At 40.4% G+C, this 24,709-nt stretch overlaps 1 protein-coding gene across 2 annotated transcripts; it reads left to right on the forward strand.

Moving 5' to 3' along the window:
• Positions 1 to 226: 226 nt before the first annotated feature.
• Positions 227 to 24,090, forward strand: nup210 (nucleoporin 210). 2 transcript variants are annotated; one of them, XM_058052135.1, is made up of 40 exons: positions 227 to 630; positions 2,504 to 2,643; positions 3,411 to 3,542; positions 4,201 to 4,297; positions 4,486 to 4,636; positions 5,165 to 5,297; positions 5,381 to 5,539; positions 5,771 to 5,839; positions 5,940 to 6,046; positions 6,901 to 7,041; positions 7,143 to 7,280; positions 7,428 to 7,583; positions 8,150 to 8,348; positions 9,523 to 9,668; positions 10,271 to 10,489; positions 10,649 to 10,822; positions 10,924 to 11,116; positions 11,293 to 11,399; positions 12,457 to 12,561; positions 13,406 to 13,507; positions 13,628 to 13,756; positions 13,947 to 14,074; positions 14,145 to 14,280; positions 14,364 to 14,426; positions 14,844 to 15,023; positions 15,092 to 15,172; positions 15,250 to 15,381; positions 15,750 to 15,908; positions 16,118 to 16,209; positions 16,333 to 16,510; positions 16,750 to 16,925; positions 17,210 to 17,430; positions 17,541 to 17,677; positions 18,313 to 18,427; positions 18,649 to 18,795; positions 20,049 to 20,299; positions 20,372 to 20,576; positions 22,613 to 22,735; positions 22,997 to 23,068; positions 23,352 to 24,090. In XM_058052135.1, exons 1-40 carry the CDS (start codon positions 470 to 472, stop codon positions 23,447 to 23,449), a joined length of 5,652 nt encoding a protein of 1,883 aa, XP_057908118.1. In that variant the 5' UTR covers positions 227 to 469; the 3' UTR covers positions 23,450 to 24,090. The 2 variants fall into 2 exon arrangements, with proteins under 2 accessions (XP_057908118.1, XP_057908119.1); XM_058052136.1 differs by having other exon boundaries at positions 22,616 to 22,735.
• The last annotated feature ends 619 nt before the right edge of the window (positions 24,091 to 24,709 follow it).

Raw genomic sequence — 24,709 nt, forward strand, 5'->3', positions numbered from 1 at the left:
TTTTTGCAACATTCAATGCATGACCTGTTTAAGAATGAATAAGTCACATTTAGTGTGTCTTACTTATTTTCAAGTATTGTAGTTAATTCAGTCAAATTACTCCTTTTGAATAAGAAAAATATTTGACTTTCTATCACCTGGCTTAAAAAAAAGAAGTGCTTGTCGCTTTAAGAAAACGCGTCATTCTTCCTGTAGTGTGACGTGACCTCACTCCCGGCATGCTCCTATCAAGTCCAATAGTTGCTAATGGCGGGTACTCGGCATGTATTTTGCTAGGTTTACGTGTGTTGCGTTTTTGAGTTTGACAATCGAGTTCAGTATTGGTCTCTTCACTACAGGGACCCCCAGCTCCGCCAGTATTGTAAGAATAGTAATGTTTTACTGAGACGGAATAAGTTGTGTTCACAAGTTTACGGTTTCTACCCTTTAGTTGCCCTATCAACAAATGTCCTTATTTCACTGAGCGGAAATGCTTACACTTAAAGAGTTCGCGTTAGTGTGCCTGACATTAATAAGCGTGTTTCAGACCACTTGGGCTTCCAGGCTAAATATGCCCAAAGTGTTGCTGCCGCTTGCCAGGGGTACAAGAATTAACTTCACACTGGAAACCACCGACGGCTGCTACAAATGGTGAGTAGATGGTAAGCACATGCTCGCAGAGGAAGTGTCATATTACATCCTGCATGCAAGTGCTCTCAATGTGTGTGTGCCTGAAAATAGCACGAAAAACATCTCTTGTCAGCATTACTTTCTTTTTGCCTTTATCTGAACATTTGCAGTATTACATCGCATCATCTATTTTAGTTTCGTTAGATAATATACAGACATCCCCTATAATCAGGAAGTAACCTTGAATGAGAGAGTCATGGAAGGCTCCAATATCCCTTGGAGATGCATAGGTAGATCCTTGGATAAATCCCAGAGAGGAGAAACATTCATACAGACTACACACATGCACAATCAGGGGTGTTGGTGTCATTATTAAGGGTTGAAGAATTTTTCCTAACCTTGAAAGGTTGAGATTGCATTGCTACAGAGGAAAAACCTGTCAAGCAGCCACCTCCAATTTTACAGGGGCAAACGTGCAATAAAATCCAAACGCTCCACAGTACAGTAAGCATCTAAAGCCAAAAGCAAACACACTAAAATAAATGCAGAATGAGAAACTTTGCAAGTTGAAAGAGCACAGATGAACTTTGCCTGGCTACTAGGTAGGGTTGGGTGTTGTTTAAATACAGTATTCTCTGATACCAATGCCAAATTGTTACTTCACAAATTTTGCAAGTACTTCAACAGTGCCCCAAATGGTACTTTAAAAATGGAAAAATAGAAAAATGTGTTTTTTTTTCTTTTATAATTACATTTATGACATGCCAGATGAACATAATAGTAATTTTAAAGTTCTTCAATAATCAAGCTAAAATGATAACCAAGTAATAAGTTCATCAATATGAAAAAAATGAATAAATTGTCATAAATATCACAGCAAAAGCAGCAACTTTACAGAAAATTATCAGCATTTTAGGTAAGTGGAGCCATTTGTATCCCACAACATATTTTTTTCATTGGCCCGTGGCACATTGTAGAAGTGTAATTTAACATAAAAACCCCAACTAAATGGTTCATATCTCATTCAGTGTGCTGTGTTGTAATGTTGATGTTCTGAATTCCTACGTTCATGATTGCACCATAATGAGGAAGTGTTATGTGTCGGTGTGGATAGCGACGGATAAACATGCAAGTTGATAGTGTTGGAATTGAGCAATACTGTTGGCATATTAAGGTCTGCAATAAAGTTTAATAGTGTCACTATGCCTGTCACGATAACAAAGTTTGCTGGTCAATAATTGTGCTGTTAATTATCGTTTTTTTACAGGCCTAAGTGTCATAATCTTTGCCTCTGTTGGAACGTTGCATTACTTACAAGACATTACTTGCACAATATCATCTTCAAACACTTGTTGCAGGTAGCTCAGTTTATATATATTTAGCACCGAAATGAGGTACTGGCCATCACCATATATTTTGATACGTCTCCCTATTTCTAGCAGTGCCAGTCCCATGCTATGCTAACATTAGCTGCATAAATTGGTTGCTGTATAATACTGTCAAATTCCCAGCCACCATACTATTTCCATAATATGGCACATATTGTATAATGAGGCACAGTCGGGAGATCCAGGTTTGAATTTCTGCGATAATAGACCGAGTGATATAGAAAATGGATTTATTAATGGATTTTTTACTTTATTGCTGTGTCTAGGATGCTACTGTTGTGGAGAGAACAGTACTGTCGGTTGAACAGACAGTCCAAGACCAGCAGAGAGAAGAGGCAGGATTATTATATTAACATGAAATAACAGGACAGTATAGAAGGAGCTTTGTGTCTCTTGGGAAATTCCCATATAGTCAAGGTCTTCAGTGTATAGTTTTAATCCAGAATGCTTGAAAATAAGGATGACTAAAGATATTTTACCAGTATAATCATGTCATGTTCTTCCAGGACTTCAACACGACCAGAGGTGGCAAGCGTCCAGCCTTTGGATGAAGACATTGGGCGGGGCTGCTCCAGGAGAGCTGTTCTCCAGGCTCTCTCCACCCAGCCCTCCAGATTGACCAGCATCATTCTGGCCGAAGATGTTGGTAAGTGTCAAAAAGACATCAATCAAGACATCCATCAATCCATGCCCATGTGGTGTAGCTTTTAAATTAATTTTTCCTACCTGGCTGGGTGATGACCTCAAATCATCTGAAAATAATTGCAGGAAATACTAATTAATTGCTTTTTGTTGATTTCTTCATCAACTGGGACACAGTACTTTCAATGAAATATAATGCACGTAATGTGACGCACCTATTTCGCCTATAAAGCCTTCTGAAAAAAAAAAAAACTCAAAAAGCGCCAACAAGGCCCCATTTACATAATGTGCTTTGCATGGTTATGACAGTTTTCATACTCACTTAGCATCACTTTGCTCGACATCATCTTTGTGGAACCCAAAATAAATCTCCCTGGGACTGTGGTCCACAAGTATGAATAAATCATACATACACTCGAATACTACATCCTATACACACATGTAATAAGCTACACATACTGTCACATAAGTTGATGGGCGTCACTTCACATGCAATTATATTACTAATGGCCACTTATCACACGGCGTCGATATCAACCCCACTTACCACAATCATAATAATACCATTTATAAATATAGTGACTTTGTATTTTTTTTTTTTATCATATTTTTGTCACGTTATCATCACATCCTTTTTCAAAAACATGGTCTCCTCTGTCCAACCAGATCTTACCTAGATAAACAGTTCAAGTACATTTCTATGTTTATGCTGTTGTCAGCTTTAACCTTCTTGCGTTTGTCCAGTACTTATTGTATCTTCTCTATTCTCAGTGACAGGACAGGTACTGCGCTGTGATGCAATCGTTGACGTCATCAGTGACATCCAGATTGTGTCCACCACCAGGGAGCTCCACCTGGAGGATTCACCCCTTGCACTTGAAATTCATGCACTGGACTCTGAAGGTGTCGACAAGATAAGGCTCTTCTCATTATTATAGCTGCTGGTGATTGTTAAATACTCCCTTATAATCAAGAGAAGAATAATTAGCAAACCCCAGCTCGTCCTGACCTATATACCGGACGTGTACTATTTACAGTACATGTCTTTGTGTTCATACACATAGTCACTCCTCTATTGTGTATTTGTTCCTCTTAAAAATGTAAAAGCAATGTCTTATGCCCTCCAGGTAAGGTTTTCTCTCCATCCCTGACCTGATTTTGTTTATTTTTTATCCACTAGTTCCATTAAAGGGAAAGACACTTAACTAAACGAGCTGCGGCTCCAGTTGGATGCTTTCTGTTTAAGACTCCAGAGTATCATGTTTTATGTTTTGCCGACTTTGGCCTTTAGATTAATTATTTGGAGTACATTGTAAAAGGATGTTGAGGAGCCTGCAATCAAATGCCTATTGGTTTTTGTTCTAACTAATTTAGCTGTCAGGAGCTGTCAGGTGAATGTGTTCAGAATCCATTATGTCCAGATGCATATTGATCTGAGAAACAAATAAATGCAGATATCCCCCGTTCCATTCTTAGTTACCTCCTCATTTAATCCGCTATCTATTGTTTGTGCATAAGAAAAATGCATGAATTTATTATTTTTTTCCCCTATCTATTACAGGAAACACATTCAGCACTCTTGCAGGTCTGATGTTTGACTGGACTTTAGTAAAAGACGTGGATGTAAATGGATTCTCTGATTCTTACAACTCTTTACGGTGGGTCTTCCTTTACTATCTGCAATGTCTACAATAGGGGTCACCAACCCGTCGATCACAAGCTACTAGTTGGCACTTGGCAAATTTGAATAAATCAGTATTTTACATTAACCTCCTTCCAGTAAAATGCAAATGACTGCTAAAGTAACATAGCATTCCTTGTGTGTGTCTTTGTATTTGTCTACAAGGGTTCTGAAGTTTTCAGAGTCGACATACACACCTCCTGGATACATATCGGAAATGGAACGTGTTGGCAAACAGGGCAATATCATTTTGGTGTCGGGCCTGAAAACAGGACATGCAAAGGTGAAAGCCAAAATACAAGAACCACTATATCAGGTAAGATAGTGTTCCAGCATTCAGTGCAAAAAAAATATTTTAATAAATGTGTGCCGGTCCCCAACAGCCTCCAGGTTTTCCTCGTCTGTTAGAAGACAAGACGATTTTAAATTGTGGCCTCTGTGTGACCGCAAACCTCTAGCGATTTTAGAGATCTAAAAATAGCAAGAAGGGTTAAAGTTTCATCCCAACCTGAATTGGAATTTCAGAATTCCATGTCCACTGTATGACAATCATCAAAAGAAAGATAACTGGAATTTAAAAAAATGTGCAGATACACTTGGCTAACAAAAAAAATGTGTTTTGTTGGGGGATACTACTATATTACAGATTACTTTAGAATATATTATTTAATTTAATGCATTCTAGAGTTTTTAATTTAGCACAACATATTTTGTTGCGTAATAAATGATACTGAAACATGTATCCATTGATTTTCTCAAGCCATGTCATATGGCAAATTCACTTACACAATGCCATCTCAGTCTGGAAGCTTATACTCTGTTGCTATGACATCCTGTGCTGCAGGATGTGCATCCAGCTGAGGTGAAACTACTAATTTTAGAGAATATCTTGTTGAGCCCTGCTTATGATGTCTACCTGCTGGCCGGAACGTCTATCCGATACCAAGTCCTGAAGATAAGACAGGGCTCGATAACAGGTAAGACTGTTGAATACGGCTCTCTGTATGTACATTTAGCTCTTATAATAACATGTGCCCTGTTTTTTTTTTTTTTTCCCAAGAGCTCTCAATGCCATGTGATCAGTATGAGCTGCACCTTCAAAACAGTGTGATTGACCCAAGCGGAAAGCCAGATATTGCCGTTGCTCGTCTGGATCAAAGAACCTCTACAGTTACTGCACTTCAACAGGGACACATCAATGTGGTGCTCGACCATAAAAGTATCCGTCTGAAATATTCTCGCTTGGCTCAGTCGGAGGCTTAATAATGTGCTAATGGGCTGTACTAGACCATAACCTCTTTTGCTATTAATGTACAGTCTCACTTGTGTCGTTGAACTGTCGAGGATGATGTTTGGTTTTCAAGGTGCTAATCTGATTGAAATGTTAACAAGCAGAAGTATTGATATTTACAGTGTCTGGTTTTTATTTTCCTTACAAGTATCTATTTAGGTCTTCGAATGCAAGGAGTCTTTCGCCTTCCCAACAGCACTCTGTTTGTTGTTGACCCCGGTTACCTCGGTTGGTTGCTTCACTCCCATTTCTCTCTTTACAGGAAAAGTCATTTTTAATAGAATGTTTATGGTGTTGTTTTTTAAAATCTATGTTCTGTTTTATTTAGGTTTTAAAATTCATCCAGGAGATAGTTGGGTTTTGGAAACGGGCCAAGAGTATGATATCCTGATTGAAGTGTTTGATAAATCTGGAAACAAAATGCACCTCTCTGATGTAAGTAAGACTCGATAAAAAACAACAACATAATTTTCACTGTACAAGTAGATTATTTACATTGTTTTAAAATACGAATAAAATTAATTAATAATAAAATAAAATACTAACAATACCCCGATACCCATTTGTTTAAAAGTGGTTGCTGTGCTCAGAGGGATAGGTACCAAAAACAGTACTAATTTGTCTGTACTGCAGAATACAGATTTAATGTAAAATCAAAACCATGTTTTGATGTGTCATGGCGCCAATCAAATGGATTAAAAATAAGAAGCAAAAAAACCTACCACTTCCACACTGAATGAGAGGAGAGCATGGCTGGCTACGTGCAGTGTGAAGGTCATGTCTCATCAGTGTAGCTGATGCCTAGTAACCACAATACTACATGTAACTTCCATCCATCCATTTTCTGTGCTGCTTATCCTCACTAGTGACGTGGGTACATATAATTTGTTTTTCAGAATCTTTTGACAAATAGGCCATAGTCAACCATGAAATGGCGATCGCAATTTATTTTGTCTTCCTTTCACCTTGAGATTCTCAAGAGCACCAAAATCTCACGAACCAAAGCAGCTTTCTGCAAGGAAAACTTCTTAAAAATGTAGCTGCTGCTTCTATACACAAAGTGATTCAATGACCACAATCGTCCGTTGGTGTTGGTAGTAGTGTAGGTCACAGCAAAGAAGTTTGTACCAGTACTGTATCAGTTCAAATATGAATGACACCCATCCCTATTTGCTCACATATTGCACATTTTGGATTCCAGATGGCATCTTTTCTGCTGTTTTCTGTAATTCAGTGTAGCTTGAAGCACAACTGATAATGTTGCTTTTTCTTTTTTTTCTTTTTGGCAGAATATCCGTATTGACTCTGTTTTCCCGCTGGAACACTTTGAAATCCTGCACTCTTCCCTCAATGGATCATTTCATCATGTCAAAGCTGTAAAAGAAGGTCTTACCCTTTTTGATGCCACCTTAAGAGCTGTGGTGGATGAAGTGAGTGGGTCACTCAACTGCAGTATCGCAATCATTCTGTCCACTTCCGCCAATTCAGCAAAAGCCTGTGATCATTTTCTATGTCCTATGTTTTGTTTTAGAGAGGTGGGGTCCACCCACTTGTCACCCCGATCCACAATGAACAGGATGTGGAAATTTATAAACCCATAGTTCTTAGTCCCAGTATTCTCACATTTCCATGGCAACCCAAGGTCGGCGCTTATCAGTACACAATTAAGGTACAGTTCATTAGTATGTGTGAGATGCATGCTTCAATGACCTTTTAACGAGTTGAGAGCAGAAGTGTTACCCTTCATCCTGCCCTATGAGTAGTCAATGTCAATGACAGGTACATATTTGACTGTTTTTGTTGATCTTCTGGTTAGGCAACAGGCGGTAGTGGAAATTTCAGCTGGTCTTCCTCCAACACAGCTGTGGCCACAGTGACTGTCAAGGGTGTGATGACCACAGTCAGTGACATCGGTGTTAGTGTTGTTTTTGCTCATGATCTCCGCAATCCACTCCACTTTGGACAGATGAAGGTATGACGACTAGGCAGAACAGCGTCATTCACAGATTCACAGCTCTCAATTTCGCCACAAAGACTAAACAAGATGCTTGTTTGAACAAACACAAAATTAAGTAAAATCACATCAATAAAAGAAAACAACATCTGCACAACAGATGATGACACTGATTAGTATTACAGTACATGTTACTTGGCCGTGGTACTGCTTATGTGAAAAAACAAACAAATCATGGCAAATTATTAAGACTTAGAAAGTCTTTATTCTAGTCAAATGTGCCGTGGAGAGTTCCCCCTCATCAACTGGGTAACTTTCTTAATTACAAGGGAGCAGGGTTATATTAATGGAGATATTAAATTGTGTTTCCTTATATTAAAGCAAAACAGACTTTTCACTTTTGGGAGTTCATTCCCAATTTTTGCAGTGTACTTGTAGCTTTGTTGTGAGCTGTTTTCGAAATGCACCTTCTACCTATTTCCTTGAATGTGTATTATAGCATTTATTTATAAAATTGTATAATTTCACATATGAAAGCAAATTAGTGCAAGTAGTCCTTAATATGAAATATATATTTTTTTTAGGTATATGTTGTTGAACCTGTGGCAATGGACTTTGCTCCCTGCCAAGTGGAAGCCCGTGTGGGCCTGACTCTGGAGCTACCCCTCAGGATATTTGGCCTCCTAGAGGAAGAGGGGATGGAGCACGTCATGCTGAGTGACTGTTCCCACTTTGACCTGAAGGTTGATGAGGAGAGCCCTGGCATCTTTCAGCAACTGGAAGGTAAGTCCACAAACACATTGTGTTGTGTAGCGGCTGCTGACCTGTGTAAAGAGTAGCACCTCCTCCTGTCATGTTGCAGGCTCCTCCACTTACAGGAGGATTGGCTTTATGTGAAGGTCACTAACCAGTAGACGCTCACTCAAGGAGTCATTCATTGATCATTCTGTTTTGTACAGCTTGTCGATGTGAGTTACAACTGGTCACAGTGCCTCACGGATTAAATGCCAGCTGGGACAGAGAGGGCTTATTTAGGTTTTGTTGTTAGAGTTTAAATGTGGGATTTATTTTGTTGTTTTTTTGTTGTATTCATTTGCTTAGAAGCAAAGCAAGAAAATTACAACATTTTCCCAATTCACAGAATTTGGATGGAAAATAAGTGTTGCATCACATTTTAGTTAATTATTGATTTCATTTCTTATTAGTAGAAGAAAAAAAAATAAATTATACATATTAATGGACGGATTCCACCCCTGGGCATCTTTGTGTGGAGTTTGCATATGTTCTCCCCGTGCATATGTGGGTTTTCTCTGGGGACTCCGGTTTCCTCCCACATTCCAAAAACATGCATGCTACGCAAATTGGCGACTCCAAATTGTTCATAGGTATGAATGGTCGTTTGTCGATATGTGCCCTGTGATTGGCTGGCGACCAATCCAGGGTGTAACCCACCTCTCGCCCGAAGACAAGCTGGGATAGGCGCCAGCATGCCCGTGACCGTAGTGAGGATAAGCGGTAGAAAATGAATGAATATTAATGGACAGAGTTAGACCTTGTCATGCACAGTTAGCGGGTGCATGTTCTCCTCATGCTTATGTAGGTTTACTGCAGCTTCCTCTCACATTAATTGGAGACTAAATTGCCCATAGGTGTGAACGTGCAAGCGAATGATTGTCTATACAGTATGTGTCGGGTAATTGACTGGTGACCAGTCCAGAGTGTACCCCTCTTGTGGAGGAATTAACTAACCATCCATCCATTTTCTCTGCCGCTTATCCTCACTAGTGTTGCGGGTATGCTGGAGCCTACCCCAGCAGTCTTTAGGCGAGAGGCAGGGTACACCCTGGACTGGGGAATCAACCATGTGAAATTAAAAAATAAAATATTTTTAGCCCTTTTATTTAATTAAAACTGCTACTTTTATGTGTCCCCTAATGCTTATTTTTCTGTTATGCAGGTCGACTAGCTCCAGGCCTGGGGCACTGCAGTGGAGTGAGAGCCAAAGCCCTTGCCCCTGGCTACACCACACTCCTGGTCAGCTACATCCATGGCAACGTTCACCTCAATGCCAAGATCACCATCGCAGCCTATGTTCCCCTCACTGTGAGTATCAAGCATTTATCATTTTAATCACGTTTGCACATATTGAATTTGTTCCTCTAACAGGAATCTCGAGTCCCTTGAATGCTACTGTACACTGACAGGGTCTAGCAATCGCACACCTCAACTGCAACTATTGTTTTGATTCGGTGTTATTCTTCCCTTAAAGAGGCAATTAGCCTTTGTCCTCTCAGGCAGCAAAGCCTCTTGTGCACGCACCTACACATTCATACAACAAACAGCCTGCCCTCACAATCAAGACAGAAATGCGATCATCAGCGAATGTTCAAATCCTCCCTTCTTGGATTTCTTCCAGGCTCTATGCATTTTAATTATGCATTATACGCTTGCTAGTCTGATTTATACGTGCACGACTCTCTACCGCATAGGAATGAGACAGAGTTTTTAGCAGTTGTTGGGGAATGCAGAATTCAACAGTAGGACATGTTATGATGAGGTGACAAATGTCCCATTGTGGGATGTTCCAATACTCCCGGAGTGCACACGTTTGTTCCTCCTGAATATTACATCCAGGCTACATTATGCGTTTTGATTTTTCACCTGTCTTTGCTTTAATTGGTTGTATTCATTATGTCCTTTGACAGGCGATTGACCCTGTATCTGTGGCTGTAGTGAGTCTTGGTTCCTCCAAAGATATGCTTTTCGAAGGTGGGCCTCGGCCCTGGGTTCTCGAGCCCTCCAAATTCTTCTGCACCTTGGAAGCAGAGGATGAAGAAAGTGTGAGCCTTACTCTGACCAGCCCATCATCCCATAATTACAATCAGCACTGGGTCAGAACAACCTGCAGGGTCCTGGGAGAGCAGGTGAGATCTTTATACTCCTTAAATAATGTAATACTGGGTAGTGTGCATAATTTAGCCAAATTCAGCCATTCATTATGTTTTTAATTTTTTGAAAGATACTGTCGTGTCCCTTTATCATGAGCTTTGTATTTATCATAATCTGTTATCATAATTGTACAGCTGCTGGACGTGAGGGTGGGGAACAAAGCCAGTGTGACCAACCCTTATCCCGCTGTGGAGCTGACATCTGTAAAGTTTATTTGCACTACCCCGTCCCGACTCACTCTGGTCCCAGTGTACGCCGTTCCACCACTGGACCTGCCGTGCCCTTTACTGCAGCAGAACAAACAAGTGGTACGCATGTGGTTTCCTCTTCAGTATTGTAATGATGTTGTTTTTGTAAAATGGTGCCATATTTATAATAATGGCGTCATTATATATGTGTTGCTTTGAAGGTACCCGTTTCAAATCACCGTAACACCGTTTTGGACCTTGCAGCTTTTGATCAACAAGGACGGAAGTTTGACAATTTTAGCTCACTGAACATGGTGTGGGAATCAACTAAAGTGTCCCTGGCCAGTATTGAGCCCATTTTCCCCATGACTCTTCAACTTTTTGAGGATGAAAACAAACAAAAGAAACTGCATGGTAAAACCTTTCTTAATTTAAATTATAAGCAACTTGCTGTAAGCTTCAATTTCTCATTAGAATCTTTTTTTTTTCCTCGGAGTGTATCCTTTTCATTTCTGTCCATTTCAGTGATGTCATATTGCATATTGATTGCTTTTTGTGTAGCAATTATTATTCTTTGTCATCTGTGGCAGGACGACAGACTGTTGTTGTGCATCATCAGTCAGGGATTTCTGCCGTCACAGTGACAGCACTGGATTACCAGCTTTCACATATCAAAGCGGCGAAGGTTCACAGTCGAGTAAGTGTCCTAAATTATATTTTGTCTGATCAGTTTGGTCGCAGCTGTGGCAGTGGCCTGCTGACGCATGCAAGGTGGTGAATGGCGTTAACTCTTTGTAGTACATATCCACAGTAGAACGGTAGCAAGTACCTAAAGCTAGTGTGATTTCTTGATTATAAATAATATCCTTTATAATGCCTTGAGCCACAGTCTTCAGATAGACGAGGAAAGGCACAAGTTAAATGTTGTGAAGGGCTGTGTGGCTGCCATGCGACACTGTGACAAAAGACATGCTATAAACCTTGCAATCCTACCTCCGCTCAACTTTCATTAGCTTTGATGAGACGTGAGGCGCTTCTTTTCATCAGTGTTTAACATCTGCCACAGTCCAAACAAGCTATAGGAGTTCTACACTTGATCAAACTTACTTAAGATTTGTCAGATTAAATCCTGGTGGCTGCATATGACTTTAATACGTGATATTAGCATTCACTTCACTTGTCCAATTCACTACTTCCTGAAGCTACTCTCGGAGCATCATGGGAACTGTCGTTCTTTTAAGCCATAAATTAGACACATCACTGTTTAAGGCACAAGGCTCAAAGCATGAGAAAAAAAGTAGCGACAGAAATCCTGGTAATTACAATCAAAGAAAATTTGCACAAATTCCACATGTTGCATTGTTAATGCTAAATAACCCGCCATGGGGCCATAACCAACACTTTAATAAAGATGAGAAACACGATTGCATTTGATTTTACCAGGATGTATGGGACGTTTGCAACAGTTGGCATTTCTAATTATTTTTGCGTCATTTTCTGCATATAAAACTGTATTATTTTCTATAAAACGCAAGTATGCCTAAAAATAAGCCTGAATTTCTGTGTGACTCTGCAACGATGCTACACTGTGCCTCTGTGTGGCGTGGCTTGCCGTGATGCGTATGTGTTAATTACACTAAAATATTTGATGTCATTAATTAAAGAAATTAGTTACCACCGTTAATGCGCTATTTTTGACAGCCCTACTTTATATATGAATATTTATATGTATTCATTCTGTTTCTTCTGAATAGCAAGACCCTTTGACGCCCGTCTCAGCAACATTGGAGCTCATGTTAGTAGATGATGTGAATGTTTTCCCGGACACCTTGATCATATACAACCACCCAGATGTGCGGGTAAGGGATGACCATGATGTCAATAGGTTTTATTCCACTGCTACATGAATGTTTTGTCTGTTTTGAATAATCATCATTCTCAACAACAACTTCTTTGGAACTCTGGCTTCCTCCCACAGTCCCAAATCATGCACGTAAGGTTATTTGGAGGTTCTAAATTGATAGGTGTGAATGTGACATGTTTGTTTAAATGGGCCCTGTTATTGACTGGTGACCAGTGGAGGGATTATCCCTTCTCTCACTCAAAGTCAGTTGGGATAGGGTCAAGCTTACTCATGACCCTGAAATGGAAAAGTGGTAAGAAAAAACAAAACAGATTGACGATAATGTTTGACCCTGTTTACTCTTCTCAGTGGGCACCTCTTGTACTTTAATCCTCGATAATAAAAGAGACCTGTTAATCAGGTGTTGGGATTAACAGCCAATTAAGGATTTCGGTTTGCACATGGGGTCAGTGACTTGTAGAGCATGCACAAATATGCAGATGAACTTGAATTGTTAAACATTTGGTTTCATTTGACGCCCCATTAGCATCCATTCCAGCGAATGCTCGTCCTCCTGGGGTCCACCATTGAAAAGACAAATTACATCAGCTCACACTGCCATAACAGTTTGAACGGAAATGGGAGAATAAAATCTGACCTGTTTTTTGGGGGGGTTCTTTTCGGGTGACCTATTAAAACACAAGACTAACACATGATTATGTAATTGATTTGGAGACTTCAGTTGTTCAGAAAATGCCTGAGGTTTACCAGAATCACTTTTTTCTTGATGAATTTTAGTCTTATTACAATTTTGACCCGCGATGCAAGGCTTTAAATTGAGTGTTTTTTTTTTTTTGCAGGCTAAATTGGCATTGAGAGAGGGGTCTGGTTACTTTTTTATGAATACCAGTGCTAAAGGGATTGCAGATGTGGAATTCCACGAGGCCCAAAGAACAGCCCAGGTAAGGGGTAATATCTGGAATAGAATTTAAGTAATGAGTGAGAGGTGAAAATAAATCAGTGATCCAGAGTGCTTCTGCTGCCAATTATAATCTCTCTGCTGGATTTCTTCATGTCCCCAGATTGCTCCAGTTCACCCAGGGGTGGTGCAAGTGATGGTTCACGACCTCTGTTTGGCATTCTCATCACCAGTCAAAGCCTCGGTGCATGTTTCTGACATACTAGAAGTGAATGTGAGAGTGGTCGACAAGGTCAGTTTCCAGTCTGATAATCCTTCATTGCAGTTCCTGCTGTATTATCAGAAACCCTCATTCCATACGTGCCTCAGTGATATTTGAGCACTTAATATGTTTGTACTGGTCCTTAACGTAGCTTTGGCTTGCCCTTCCTGTGAACCGATTTTTTTTCCCAAATGTCTGGCCTCATTTGTCTCATTTACAGGTGGAGATTGGTAAATCAGTACGTTGTTACGTCAGAGTGTTGGATGATAACAAGAGGCCCTTCCCAGCCAGCTATTTCCAATTCATGAATTTGAAAGTCAAGGCAGCCTCTTCAATAGTTTCACTAATGTAAGTGAAAACTTTATATGTTGTTGTGGAGAATATGTAAAGCTTCCTGTATTATTGTCTCTGTTTATAGACCAGTGGCAGAGTCCACAGAACACGACACAGCGGTTTTCCTAGTAAAAGGTGTTTCCATTGGCCAGACCAGTTTGTCTGCTGTCATAGTGGATAAAACTGAGCGGAAAATATCATCTGCTCCTCAACAAATTGAGGTATTGTGAATGTTACTGTCGTCTTTATTGTCACTGACAACAACCGCCATCACACAAACTGCAAAGTATCTTTTTCTTAATAGGTATTTCCACCATTCAAGCTCATTCCCAGGAAAATGACACTACTGATTGGAGCAATGATGCAGGTGTGTGTGCTACTGTTGCTTGTGCTGGCAGCGGCCAGCCTCACTTTAACGTGCCAGAAGAGTTCATCTGGTCCGCAGTCAATCTTCCAAAAGGGACCTTTTGCCAGAGTCTATCTGGAAGACATCGCTGGCCTCCTTGCTGTCCTTTCGAGGGCCTCTTTAACTGGATTGCTGCTGTCATTAAAAAGCACTGCCATCTAATCAGGAAGCCATCTAATTACCTAACATTACATTGGGTAATATGCGCAAGTTATGTACCACTTCAGAAAGTTCATATAATGAGTTTTGCTGGCAGTTATGTCGCAGTAAACTTAACTATGAGAACTGTTCTTAAATAATGGTACTACATTACAAAATATCTGTTGAGGGAGTCTATTGTTTTCATTTTCCTGTCTGTCAAACTATCTTTGCTTGTAGATTACATCAGAGGGCGGCCCTCAGCCTCAGTCCAATATTCTATTTTCCATCTCCGATGAGGATATTGCCTCTGTAAACGGCATCGGTCATGTCAGGGGTGTGACCATCGGTAATGTCACTGTGACAGGACTGGTTCAAGCTGTTGATGCCGAAACTGGAAAACTAGTTGTTGTGTCTAAGGTAAATAGAATGATGGGGTGATGCAGGTGAGTTTGTTGGTCTCTTTAACTAATAATGCGTGTCCTCAGGATCAAGTAGACGTTGAGGTAGTGCGTCTGACAGCCATTCGAATCAGGGCTCCCATCACGCGACTCAAGACAGGAGCGCAGGTACACAACTTGTACATCAAATAGCCTGTTTACGCCGAAATATGCGTTTTGTAATGGTTTCTTATCTTCTTCTACAGATGCCTGTATATGTGATGGGTTTAACCAATAGTCAAACACCTTTTACTTTTGGTAATGCTGTGCCAGGCCTCACCTTCCACTGGTCCACCAACAAGAGGGACATCCTAGATGTCCAGACAAGACACGCTGAGGTATGTTACTTTCTAACACTGAGGCATTGCTTTTCTTGGCTATCATTTATCAGATTAGCTTCCAACTTTGAATATTTAATTAAATCCAACTTAAATCACAGTAACATGAGAAGATACATTATTTGCAGTACTTGTGACCTTTATGATTAATTAACATAGATTAAATCCACCAAACTGGTAAATATAAAGACATGACAACAACTTTCATTACATACTACTTATACACGTGAGTTCTTAATTGTTGAAATAAAAATACTTGGCAGAGTGCAAACAATAGGTGTTTTTTTTTCCATTGACTTGATGCTCTAAAAAGAACAGTTTCCTTGTCGTTCCTGCTTCACCATCGCTGTTGTCTTCCAAACCCTCAGGCTAATGTGGAGCTCAGCTCCAAGCACAACTTCGGCATGAGTGTGACTGGAAGAACAAGAGGCCGGACAGGGCTCAAGGTGGTCCTCAAAGTTGTGGACCCAGTAGTTGGTCAAATTGCTGGTAATCTTCCAGAGCTCAAAGATGAGATTCAAATCCAGGTACAACTCTTAAAAAAACATGACCTAATATTCTTTGTACTGTGCTTGAATGCCTCTCCTGAAACACCCCCCACTTCCCCCAAGTTGTTAGCTTTGTGAGTGATAAGATGATAAAAGATGATTGCACCCAATGTCACAATGTATCGGAGTGTGACATCACTTCAAAAGCTCTCTAGGTTTGCTAATAATAGTGCGCTCCTTTGATTAAGGTCTATGACAAGCTGCACATGGTTAATCCCAAAATTGAGTCCGGAGAGATACTGATTGCTCCAAACTCGATACTCAAACTCGAAACTAACAGGTGAGTTCCACATCCCTTTCCTGTCAGGTTTCATTTGGAAAAGCATCACAGTGATTTTTGTCCTAGAAATAATGCACCCCTTTGGAGTCGTGTGTAATTTGAATTGTGTTGATGATGTCTTAGGGATGGAATGGGGGCACTCTCTTATCGGATGCTGGATTGCACAGACCGCCAGCTTGTTATCGCACAAGTTGACGATAAGGGCTTCCTCTTCTCTGGCTCGGTCACTGGCATTTCATCGCTGCTGGTCACCTCACAAGAGTCCTTTGGTGTCAATCAAACTCTCACCATTGCAGTAAAGGTCAGTTCGAGAGGCTTCCTGTCTGGCTTTTTTTTCCTCCTGTTGTTCATCAAATGACCTATCAATCTGCTTATTAAGTTTAATATATATCTCATGTGTTAAGTTTCATACATGTCTTTCCTCTGACCTCACATACAGACAATATTCATTCACAGTCACAATTACTTGCTACATCTCCTACTATGTGTTGACGTGACATTATCCTTGAGTACAATGCAACCTTTATTTTCCTCTGTCAGGTGGTGCCTGTGTCCTATGTGCGCTTTAGCACCAGTCCAATGTTGCACACATACACCAGAGAAAGCCTGAAAGCCCTCCCCTTGGGCATAGTCCTCACCTTCATTGTTCATTTTCACGCCAGCACTGGAGAGGCCCTCCACAGCTCCAATAGCCATCTCACCTTCTCCACTAACAGGTCAGTTCAGTCACCACTCTACCTCCACGTCCTATCAAACCTCCAGTGGTTTTTACTGATGTGTGAGGTGCCAAAGCTACTGAAACACAGTTGAGTTTAATGTCAAGAACATCATTTTGTGTGGATGATTAACTGTAATATTGTAATTTTTATCAACCTTTTAGGTTTTAATATTTGCTCAATGAAACACTGGTCTGTCATTCATAATATTGGTTATGCCTTTTTAAAATTGCTGTTCCAAAGTACACATTTCAAAGTTCTGCTTGCTGTAAATTGTTTGTCAGGGATGATCTGGTGCAGGTGTGGTCCGGGCCTGGTAACCACACCTTGACTGTCAGGACGGTCAACGTGGGCCTCACGCTGCTGGCAGTGTTTGACAGTGAAAACAGTGCAGTGGCAGACTATATTCCGCTTCTTGTGGAGCATGCCATCGATCCGATTGAAGCCCAGAAACTAGTAGTGGGAGATGTCATTTGCTTCGGTGCACACCTGGCCAGTCAAGAAGGTAAGAAGTATGGACTCATGTCAAATCAGTCAATTTATGAGTGATGCTGTAAGGTCTTACGCATTTCCATCAGTTTTAGTTCATCACCTTGCATGCAATCTCCTGTTCAGGTGGCCACGGTACTTGGAGCTCCTCAGCTGATGGTGTGCTCCAGGTGGACCCCAAAACTGGTGCAGCTGTAGCCAGAGACTATGGGACAGCTACTGTGTACTATGAGATACCCGGTGTTTTAAAAACATACAGAGAGGTATACTGTTTGGATAGACGTGCATCGCTGCAAGGATTCACTGATGCTTAGTGATAAATGAGCTTTATTAGTTTACTCCTGGCAGCCATACTTTTGATGAATGAGTCGCAAAAAACTGATTGTGTTCTAATTATGTAAATTGAAGTCCCGGTTGCTTTTTGACTGTCAACACCTGTCCCTTCCCGAGAGATTTTGATTGCTTCTGCTTCCCGTTTACCCGCATCAATCCTGAGCAATATACCACAATGAGATCAGAAGTAGAACAGGAGTGTAGTCACCCCCTGCCGGGCATAGACTGATTGAGTTGAATGTGTGTGTGTGTGTGTGTGTGTGTGTGTGCATGACACATGAGCATCTTTGGGATGCTCACACATGAAGTAGGGAGAAGATGAATTGGTTAGATTTGTGCATTAGCATACCTCCATCTCCTTAGCTGAATACAAGCTGTACATTTATACAGATATCTCCTTTGTAGATGTGAAAATGGAATATCGCTGATATCTATATGCTTGAGGACATTAATCCGTCTGTAAAGTTAAGATTTAATGAAATTGCATCACAGACTATAGCAAAGCTTTAAATTAGATGAGTTCCAGCATACATCTTAAACTATAATTTCTTTGTCTTTTGTTAAGGTTGTGGTAGAGGCAGCTACAAAGACTGCAGCAATGGCGCAGGCTTCACCTGTCAGAGTTGGAAAGGAAAATAAAGTCCTGCTTACCACCAGAGAGCAAGGAAACAACCTCATTGGTAAAGATTCTCTTCTGAAATATTTATTAAAAGTTTCCATCCTCTCACTATAAATTCTAGTAAGTATAAGAAACAACCAATATTTTCACGTTATAGTCTGATACCTGGAAGGTTCTGAAGAGAGCATTTTTGATAGACGAGTATTGCATGCAGTGCCTTATACCTCTACATTATCTAATTTAGTCTTGATTACTTCTGCTGTTTTGTGTTGTACCCTGCAGGAACCTGCTCCTCTATCCAGACAGAAGCCATTGCACAACTCCAGCCAGAAACTTCTGTCACCTGCCACCTCAGTTTTACAAGCGATGCCGTTGATTTTCCTGCCAGCAGCGTCTTTAAATCATACACAAGCTTCGACCCCATTATTGGTATGTCTTTCCCGGATTCGCATTCATACGGGGAGAATATTATGCACCACAGTAGATCATATTTAGCAGGGCTGTCAAAAGTACGGCCTTTTTATTTTATTATTATTGGCCGCAGCACATTCTAAAAATATAATTTAACAAAACAAAACTGTAAACTAATGAGAAATTTTGCAAGAATAAAGGGTTGTAACATAATGAGACACAATTACAACTAAAGTTGTAATTTTTGGAAATTTAGGTTAGGAAAAATGGTTCATACTATTTATTTTCACCTATATCACAAAGCTAAGATGCAGTTTTTCTCAAAATATATGTAACTTCTTAATATGAGTGGTTCGTGTGCAGGACACGCAGCAAGGCGGCCTGGGTTTGATTCCCCCCTCGGCCGTCTCTGTGTAGAGTTTGCATGTTCCCTCCATGCATGGGTACTCCTACTTCTCCGGGTACTCCGGTTTCCTCCCACATTCCAAAAACTTGGAAAAAAGTCACCAAACTCCAAATTTGGTGACTGCAAAATAGTGTGAATGGTTGTTTGTCTATATGTGCCCTGTGATTGGCTGGCGACCAGTCCAGGGTGTACCCCTCCTCTCGCCCGAAGACAGCTGGGATAGGTTCCAGCATGCCCACGACCCTCGTGGGGATAAGCAGTAGAAAATGAATGTTGTTAAAAAATATCAAAGTGGCCCTTGCATCTTTTCCCGATGAATCACAGAGGTCGCCCCCATCATCGTGTGTTAATAGTGTTTGAGTCTATGTTTGTGTAGAACAAGGAATGTCCTGAACCAAACTTAGGTCTAGTTGCCATGTGTATGCTTCAGGTAAATACTGGTTACAGGCCACAATCAATATATGTGTTGCCAAAAGGAGTGTATTTAACAGAGGCCATAAAAGGTGACAGCTTGATGTATTGAACTGCAGAGACTCCCTGATGCCTGAAAGCTTGTCTAATTGTGTTTGGGACTTCACTCTAGTCACTGGCTTATCTCTGAGGGAATCCACAACATGTTCAAGGCTGCAACCTCTCCACTAATTCCAACTGAGGTCTTAACAGGAGCATGTGACTGTGCAAATGACCTTTCACCTACAAATTTAGAGATTAGAGCAGAGTGGGAGTTGACTCTTACTTGCTAATGTATCGGGTAGAAATCGGGATTATAGTGCTTAACTTTGATTGTCACGTTATTTTGGAAAACTGACAAGTTGTTTCCCCTCCTCATGATCCACTTTCTGTTTATCTTTTGTCTTTGCCATAGGCTTCTACACGTGTTCCATGACCTTGCAGCCAATGGCGGACCAGCTGACCAGAGTTCTCAGCATGTCAATGACCAACCTGCTGGTGAAGGCTGGCCTGGAGGGCAGTGCCTTCTCTGGGGAACAGGTCAGCGCCAGACTCCCGATAGAGCCTGGTCTCTACTCGGACCTGACTGAGCTGCTGCTCTCAAACCTGCATTCATCAGCGGAGCTCACAGTTTTCGGTCCAGCTGCTGCACTAGCAGACGTGGAGGTCAGATACAAATTTTCCTTCTTATGTTTAATAAGGGAAAGAGTAAGGCATTTTTTTTTGGTGTGTTTTTAGGTGGTGTCCAGTTCTCCCGTTATTAGCATTCAAGAGAGTGAGGTGCACAGCGGCTTCACTAGTTTCTCAAAGTACACCATCAGTGCTGTGGATCTCCAAGCAGCTGGCTCTGCCTCCATTTCTATCAGTAGCGCCTCCTTGGGTCAGAGTCTCATCATCCCGGTCACTTTGATACATGTGACTGATCCAGTTGCTAACATACAAGGTCAGTTGTCCTCTCTGCCAAGTCGCAATTTGATGCCTCCTAAAATATTGAGAGTGGTGGTTCCCAAACTTTTCACAGTCTCGTACCCGTTCAGACATTTGACCTGAAGCCATGTACCTCCTACCGTTACACTCTTAAACACAAACCACAATAAGCACACAATAAGACATGTTTGTTGATTTATGTAATTATTATATGAATATATAGTAACTCATTATATGAATATATGATTTTTTTTAGGAAACAAAAGTCCCTTTATGGTTGGCTGAGGGGAAATGATTGAAAATATTAATCATAAAAACAAGGCAATAAATGTTACACAAGTATCATTTTGAAAACAATGGCAGATAAAGTACAGAAATAAGTAAGGAAATTAAAAACACAATAAGAGGCTTTTTGTTGAGCAAAATGGACATAAGAGCATGAGATTATGCACCAAATAAATATGCACACTAGCACTCAGCACACACAGCACATTATTACTAAATCTGACGTCTATGCATTTACACACAGCATTAACATTTGTGAACAAGGACAAAGTGAAAAGGAAGAAGAGAAAATGCATGTCTCTCTGTGGAGCATCGGAGAAAGTCATACACATTAGGCTCAATCTGCGTCACACAGAACACAACTATGGTACATCCAGGTACCACCAGACAAAGTGGCCGCAATGGCCAAAAAAGACACATTATGTGTGAAGCATGAAGAACATGAACATGCAAAACTGTGGGCTTCCTAACATAGTCAGAACATCTAAGAAACAAATGACTAAATTGTTCACAGCACCATGTACGACGACCATTTCTCATTTAGCACACAATATAGATTCCATCTTCAAGATCTTAGGGGCCTGTTCTCTCATTTGGACTTAAGCATGTCTCTGTTATTCATATTCTGAATACATATAGATTAGTATGTACCAAACTTCAGGTGCAGTATCATGTTTCACCTTCCTGGGGTTCTGGACTTGGAAACGTGTAGGTGCAAAAGTACTTTCTGAGCTATACATGTTGTTACAATGTTATATTCTCATGTTAAACGATGACAAAGTGTCAGATAATGAGGTTTGCACAGTTTTTTTTCTAACACTTCTTCCTTATATGGGCTGCAATTTGCCTGCACTCAGTAAACACGGATCGATGTATCTGGAAGTCCTCGGGAGCACTTGGGCGTGTGATCAATCACAGCAGAGTGGGCTTACCTAGAGGAGGGCCGGAGGGAGTAAATTAAGCTGACCGTTTAATCGGAAGTCCATGGAAACACTGCAGGATGAGGTGCAGAATCTGGAAGATCTAGAAAGCTTTCTGTTCAGGATACTGTGTATATGAGTCCATAACTCAATACAAAGGGACGAAAATTATTATGATGGGGTCCCCTTTAAGTTGAGGGAAGAATGTGCGCAAGGCTATTATGTAGCCAGTATCTCCGCTTTATGTGCCTTTTCCCCGATGCACATGGGAGAATAGTCCCTTTAATGCACAACATTATCATCAAACGTACGTATTTGGTCATATAATGCACATTCCTTTATTCTGCACTGTGCAGTGCTGTTGACGTGAGATGTTCAAGCACATTAACTAACTCTGTTAAACGCTAATGTAATCAGTCTGTTTTAAATTTGTACTCATGTACCCCCCTCCCCTCCATTACCTCAATTTGTTCTGATTCCAATGTGACCCACATAAGTAAAATCTGTGGTACATTGTACACGCCGCTTCGTAGTGACAGGCTGCTATTGTAAAGCTTTTTGCGGCAGCAAGCATCATCATGACAGTCGTCATGTCGGGAGGATTTTACAAAAACAAGTCACAGCAACAAGCACGAGGCTGTCATTAAACATTAAAGACCACAGGTATTGTTCCATTTTTCATTTGTGTGGCTAGTTTTACCAAAACAATCCTCTCTCTCCATTCAAATTTCATTGCTGTATTGACACACTTTCTCTTCTCTTTGCTGTAATTAATAAATGATACTGTGTTGTACATATTCCCAGCTTTTAGCCCAGGCTGTTTTCTCATCCTGTGCTCTCTCCTTAGCAGCTGCTGCAACACTTGTTAACATGGAGGGGGGCCTCCCGCTACCCGACTTTAAGAACTGTTACCAGATGATGCTGTTCACCCTGTTCGCCCTGCTTGCCGGAACAGCTATCGTTATCATCGGTAGGGTGCCGGTGCCTAATGTGTTCCTTGTCATGTTCATTGTATCCTACCAGGATGTAACGCTTTTACAGTTAATTTGGATTGATTGCTCTGATCATCAATGTAATTTTATTACATACACGTGTTCCCCAGAGGAGGATGTCTGATGGGATCCATTGTGGTTGTCTTCACCCACACCATTTTAGTGGTTTCCGGCTTTGCACGTGATGCTGTTTTGATTGTGTGAAGCTTTTCAATGATGTCATGTATTGTCTCCCGCAGTTCTCCACACAGTGTTCTCTCCCAAGCAACAAACATACCCCTCTTCTTTCATCCAGAGGACGCCTATCACTGGTACGACACAGTCCCTGTGGTGCCTCCTGTCAGAAAAATAATATGTGAAAGACATTTGAATGAATACAAATTTGTCCAAAATGTCAGTCAGCTCCTTCCCTTGCATCAATCAGTGAGGATTGCTTTTCAGTGCCACTTTTACAGACTCCAATTAAACAGAACATCTGACTCTTACTCACAAGTAGTCTGAGAAAAAGTGTTCGGTTTATATAACACCAACTGTTTTCTCACATTCTCTATTCATGACCTTTGATTTTTTTTTTTTTTTACTCTCACACCCCAGACTCTCCAGCAAAGAACTCCTTCAACCACTCCATACCTACAGCGGATCCAAACAGCAGCCCCCGGTTACGTCTCTATTCTCTGGACTACATGTCCTGACGAAGCCCTCATCAGGGTCTCAATGTGCCTCATCCACCTCAGGATGAATGCTGTAGGGTGTGACTGCAAATATTTTTGTCTTGTGTTGTTTAATACCACTCCATTCTTAAGTGAATATGTTTTGTCGCTTGCCTTATAATAACCGTGTTGCTTGTTTGTGAAGCTTTTATTACATATCACTGTCCATCCACACACAGCGGGAACCACGTTCTTTTGTGAAAATAATTACAAGAGCAAATATTATTTTGTTGTAGCTTAAAACAGGTACTGTAAAACTGTCCACTGAATACAGTCCCACATGTGACATCCTCGAATCCTCGAAATGTGCATCGGTTATTTTAAAAAATGTGGGAGTTGCCTTTTTAGAGGTTTGAGCCACGTTACTTGCAGCTTTGTTTCATTCAATAATGTGAAATATGTGAAGTGTTCTTCAATACAAAAGCATCTAATGTGACAGCCTTTTTTTTGGTCAGTGTGGAAAATGCCAACTGTGAATTGATGGCTTAAATTTCTGTAAGCGGAATACTGTATGCATCAATATGATGGCTGAACGGCTTCAAACAATGCTTTTTTTTTTTGGCTTGCATTGTGTGCTTGTGTAAATATGCTCCTGCTTGGCAAATAAATGGGATTGATTTAAATTCAGCTGATCACGTTCTACCAGACATCAAATAGAAATCTGATCCTACATGCACATTTTACAATTTTGAATCTACCCATCTCTTTTTATTATAAAAATTTAAGAAGCAGTAATTTTTCAACAATAAAGTCAAAATATCATGAAAAATTAGCAACTTTACATGACCAAAAAAAAATTACATTTTAGTAGCAAAGTTGAAATATTGATGTAAATATTGTGGAAATTTTGATTTTCTACAATGTCATTTAACGTTATGAAAATAAAGCAGTAATTATGCAAATTTCCACGAGGAAAGTTAAAAATAAAGCCAAAATATTGGAGACAAAAGCCAGAATTTTAATGAGAAAATAGTTGCAATGCAGAGTTAAAATATTGAAAAACAAAAAATATATCTATAAAGTTAAGATTTTTGGAAAATGAGGTTATAAGTACACTCATGAAGTTTAATTATGAAGAAAGTTGGAATACTTAAAATAAGTAGGAAAGATAGTACTGGTGATATACAAGAGGGCTGCAGCTAAGAATTATTTTAATTGATTAATCTGTCGATCATTTTATTGATTAATCTGATGAAGAAATGTAATTTCTTTAATTCATATTGTGTTATCGTCATATGTAAA

This window comes from Doryrhamphus excisus, chromosome 16 (assembly GCF_030265055.1).
Source record: "Doryrhamphus excisus isolate RoL2022-K1 chromosome 16, RoL_Dexc_1.0, whole genome shotgun sequence".
In the NCBI taxonomy this organism is placed as follows: Eukaryota; Metazoa; Chordata; class Actinopteri; order Syngnathiformes; family Syngnathidae; genus Doryrhamphus; species Doryrhamphus excisus.

Excerpts from the sequence above, each read along its gene's own strand:
- nup210 (XM_058052135.1), top strand. The coding sequence starts at position 470 with ATGCTTACACTTAAAGAGTTCGCGTTAGTGTGCCTGACATTAATAAGC. Across the intron at positions 5,540-5,770 it reads TGTGGTGCTCGACCATAAAA|GTCTTCGAATGCAAGGAGTC; the intron begins GTATCCGTCTGA and ends GTATCTATTTAG. Across the intron at positions 7,281-7,427 it reads CTTATCAGTACACAATTAAG|GCAACAGGCGGTAGTGGAAA; the intron begins GTACAGTTCATT and ends TCTTCTGGTTAG.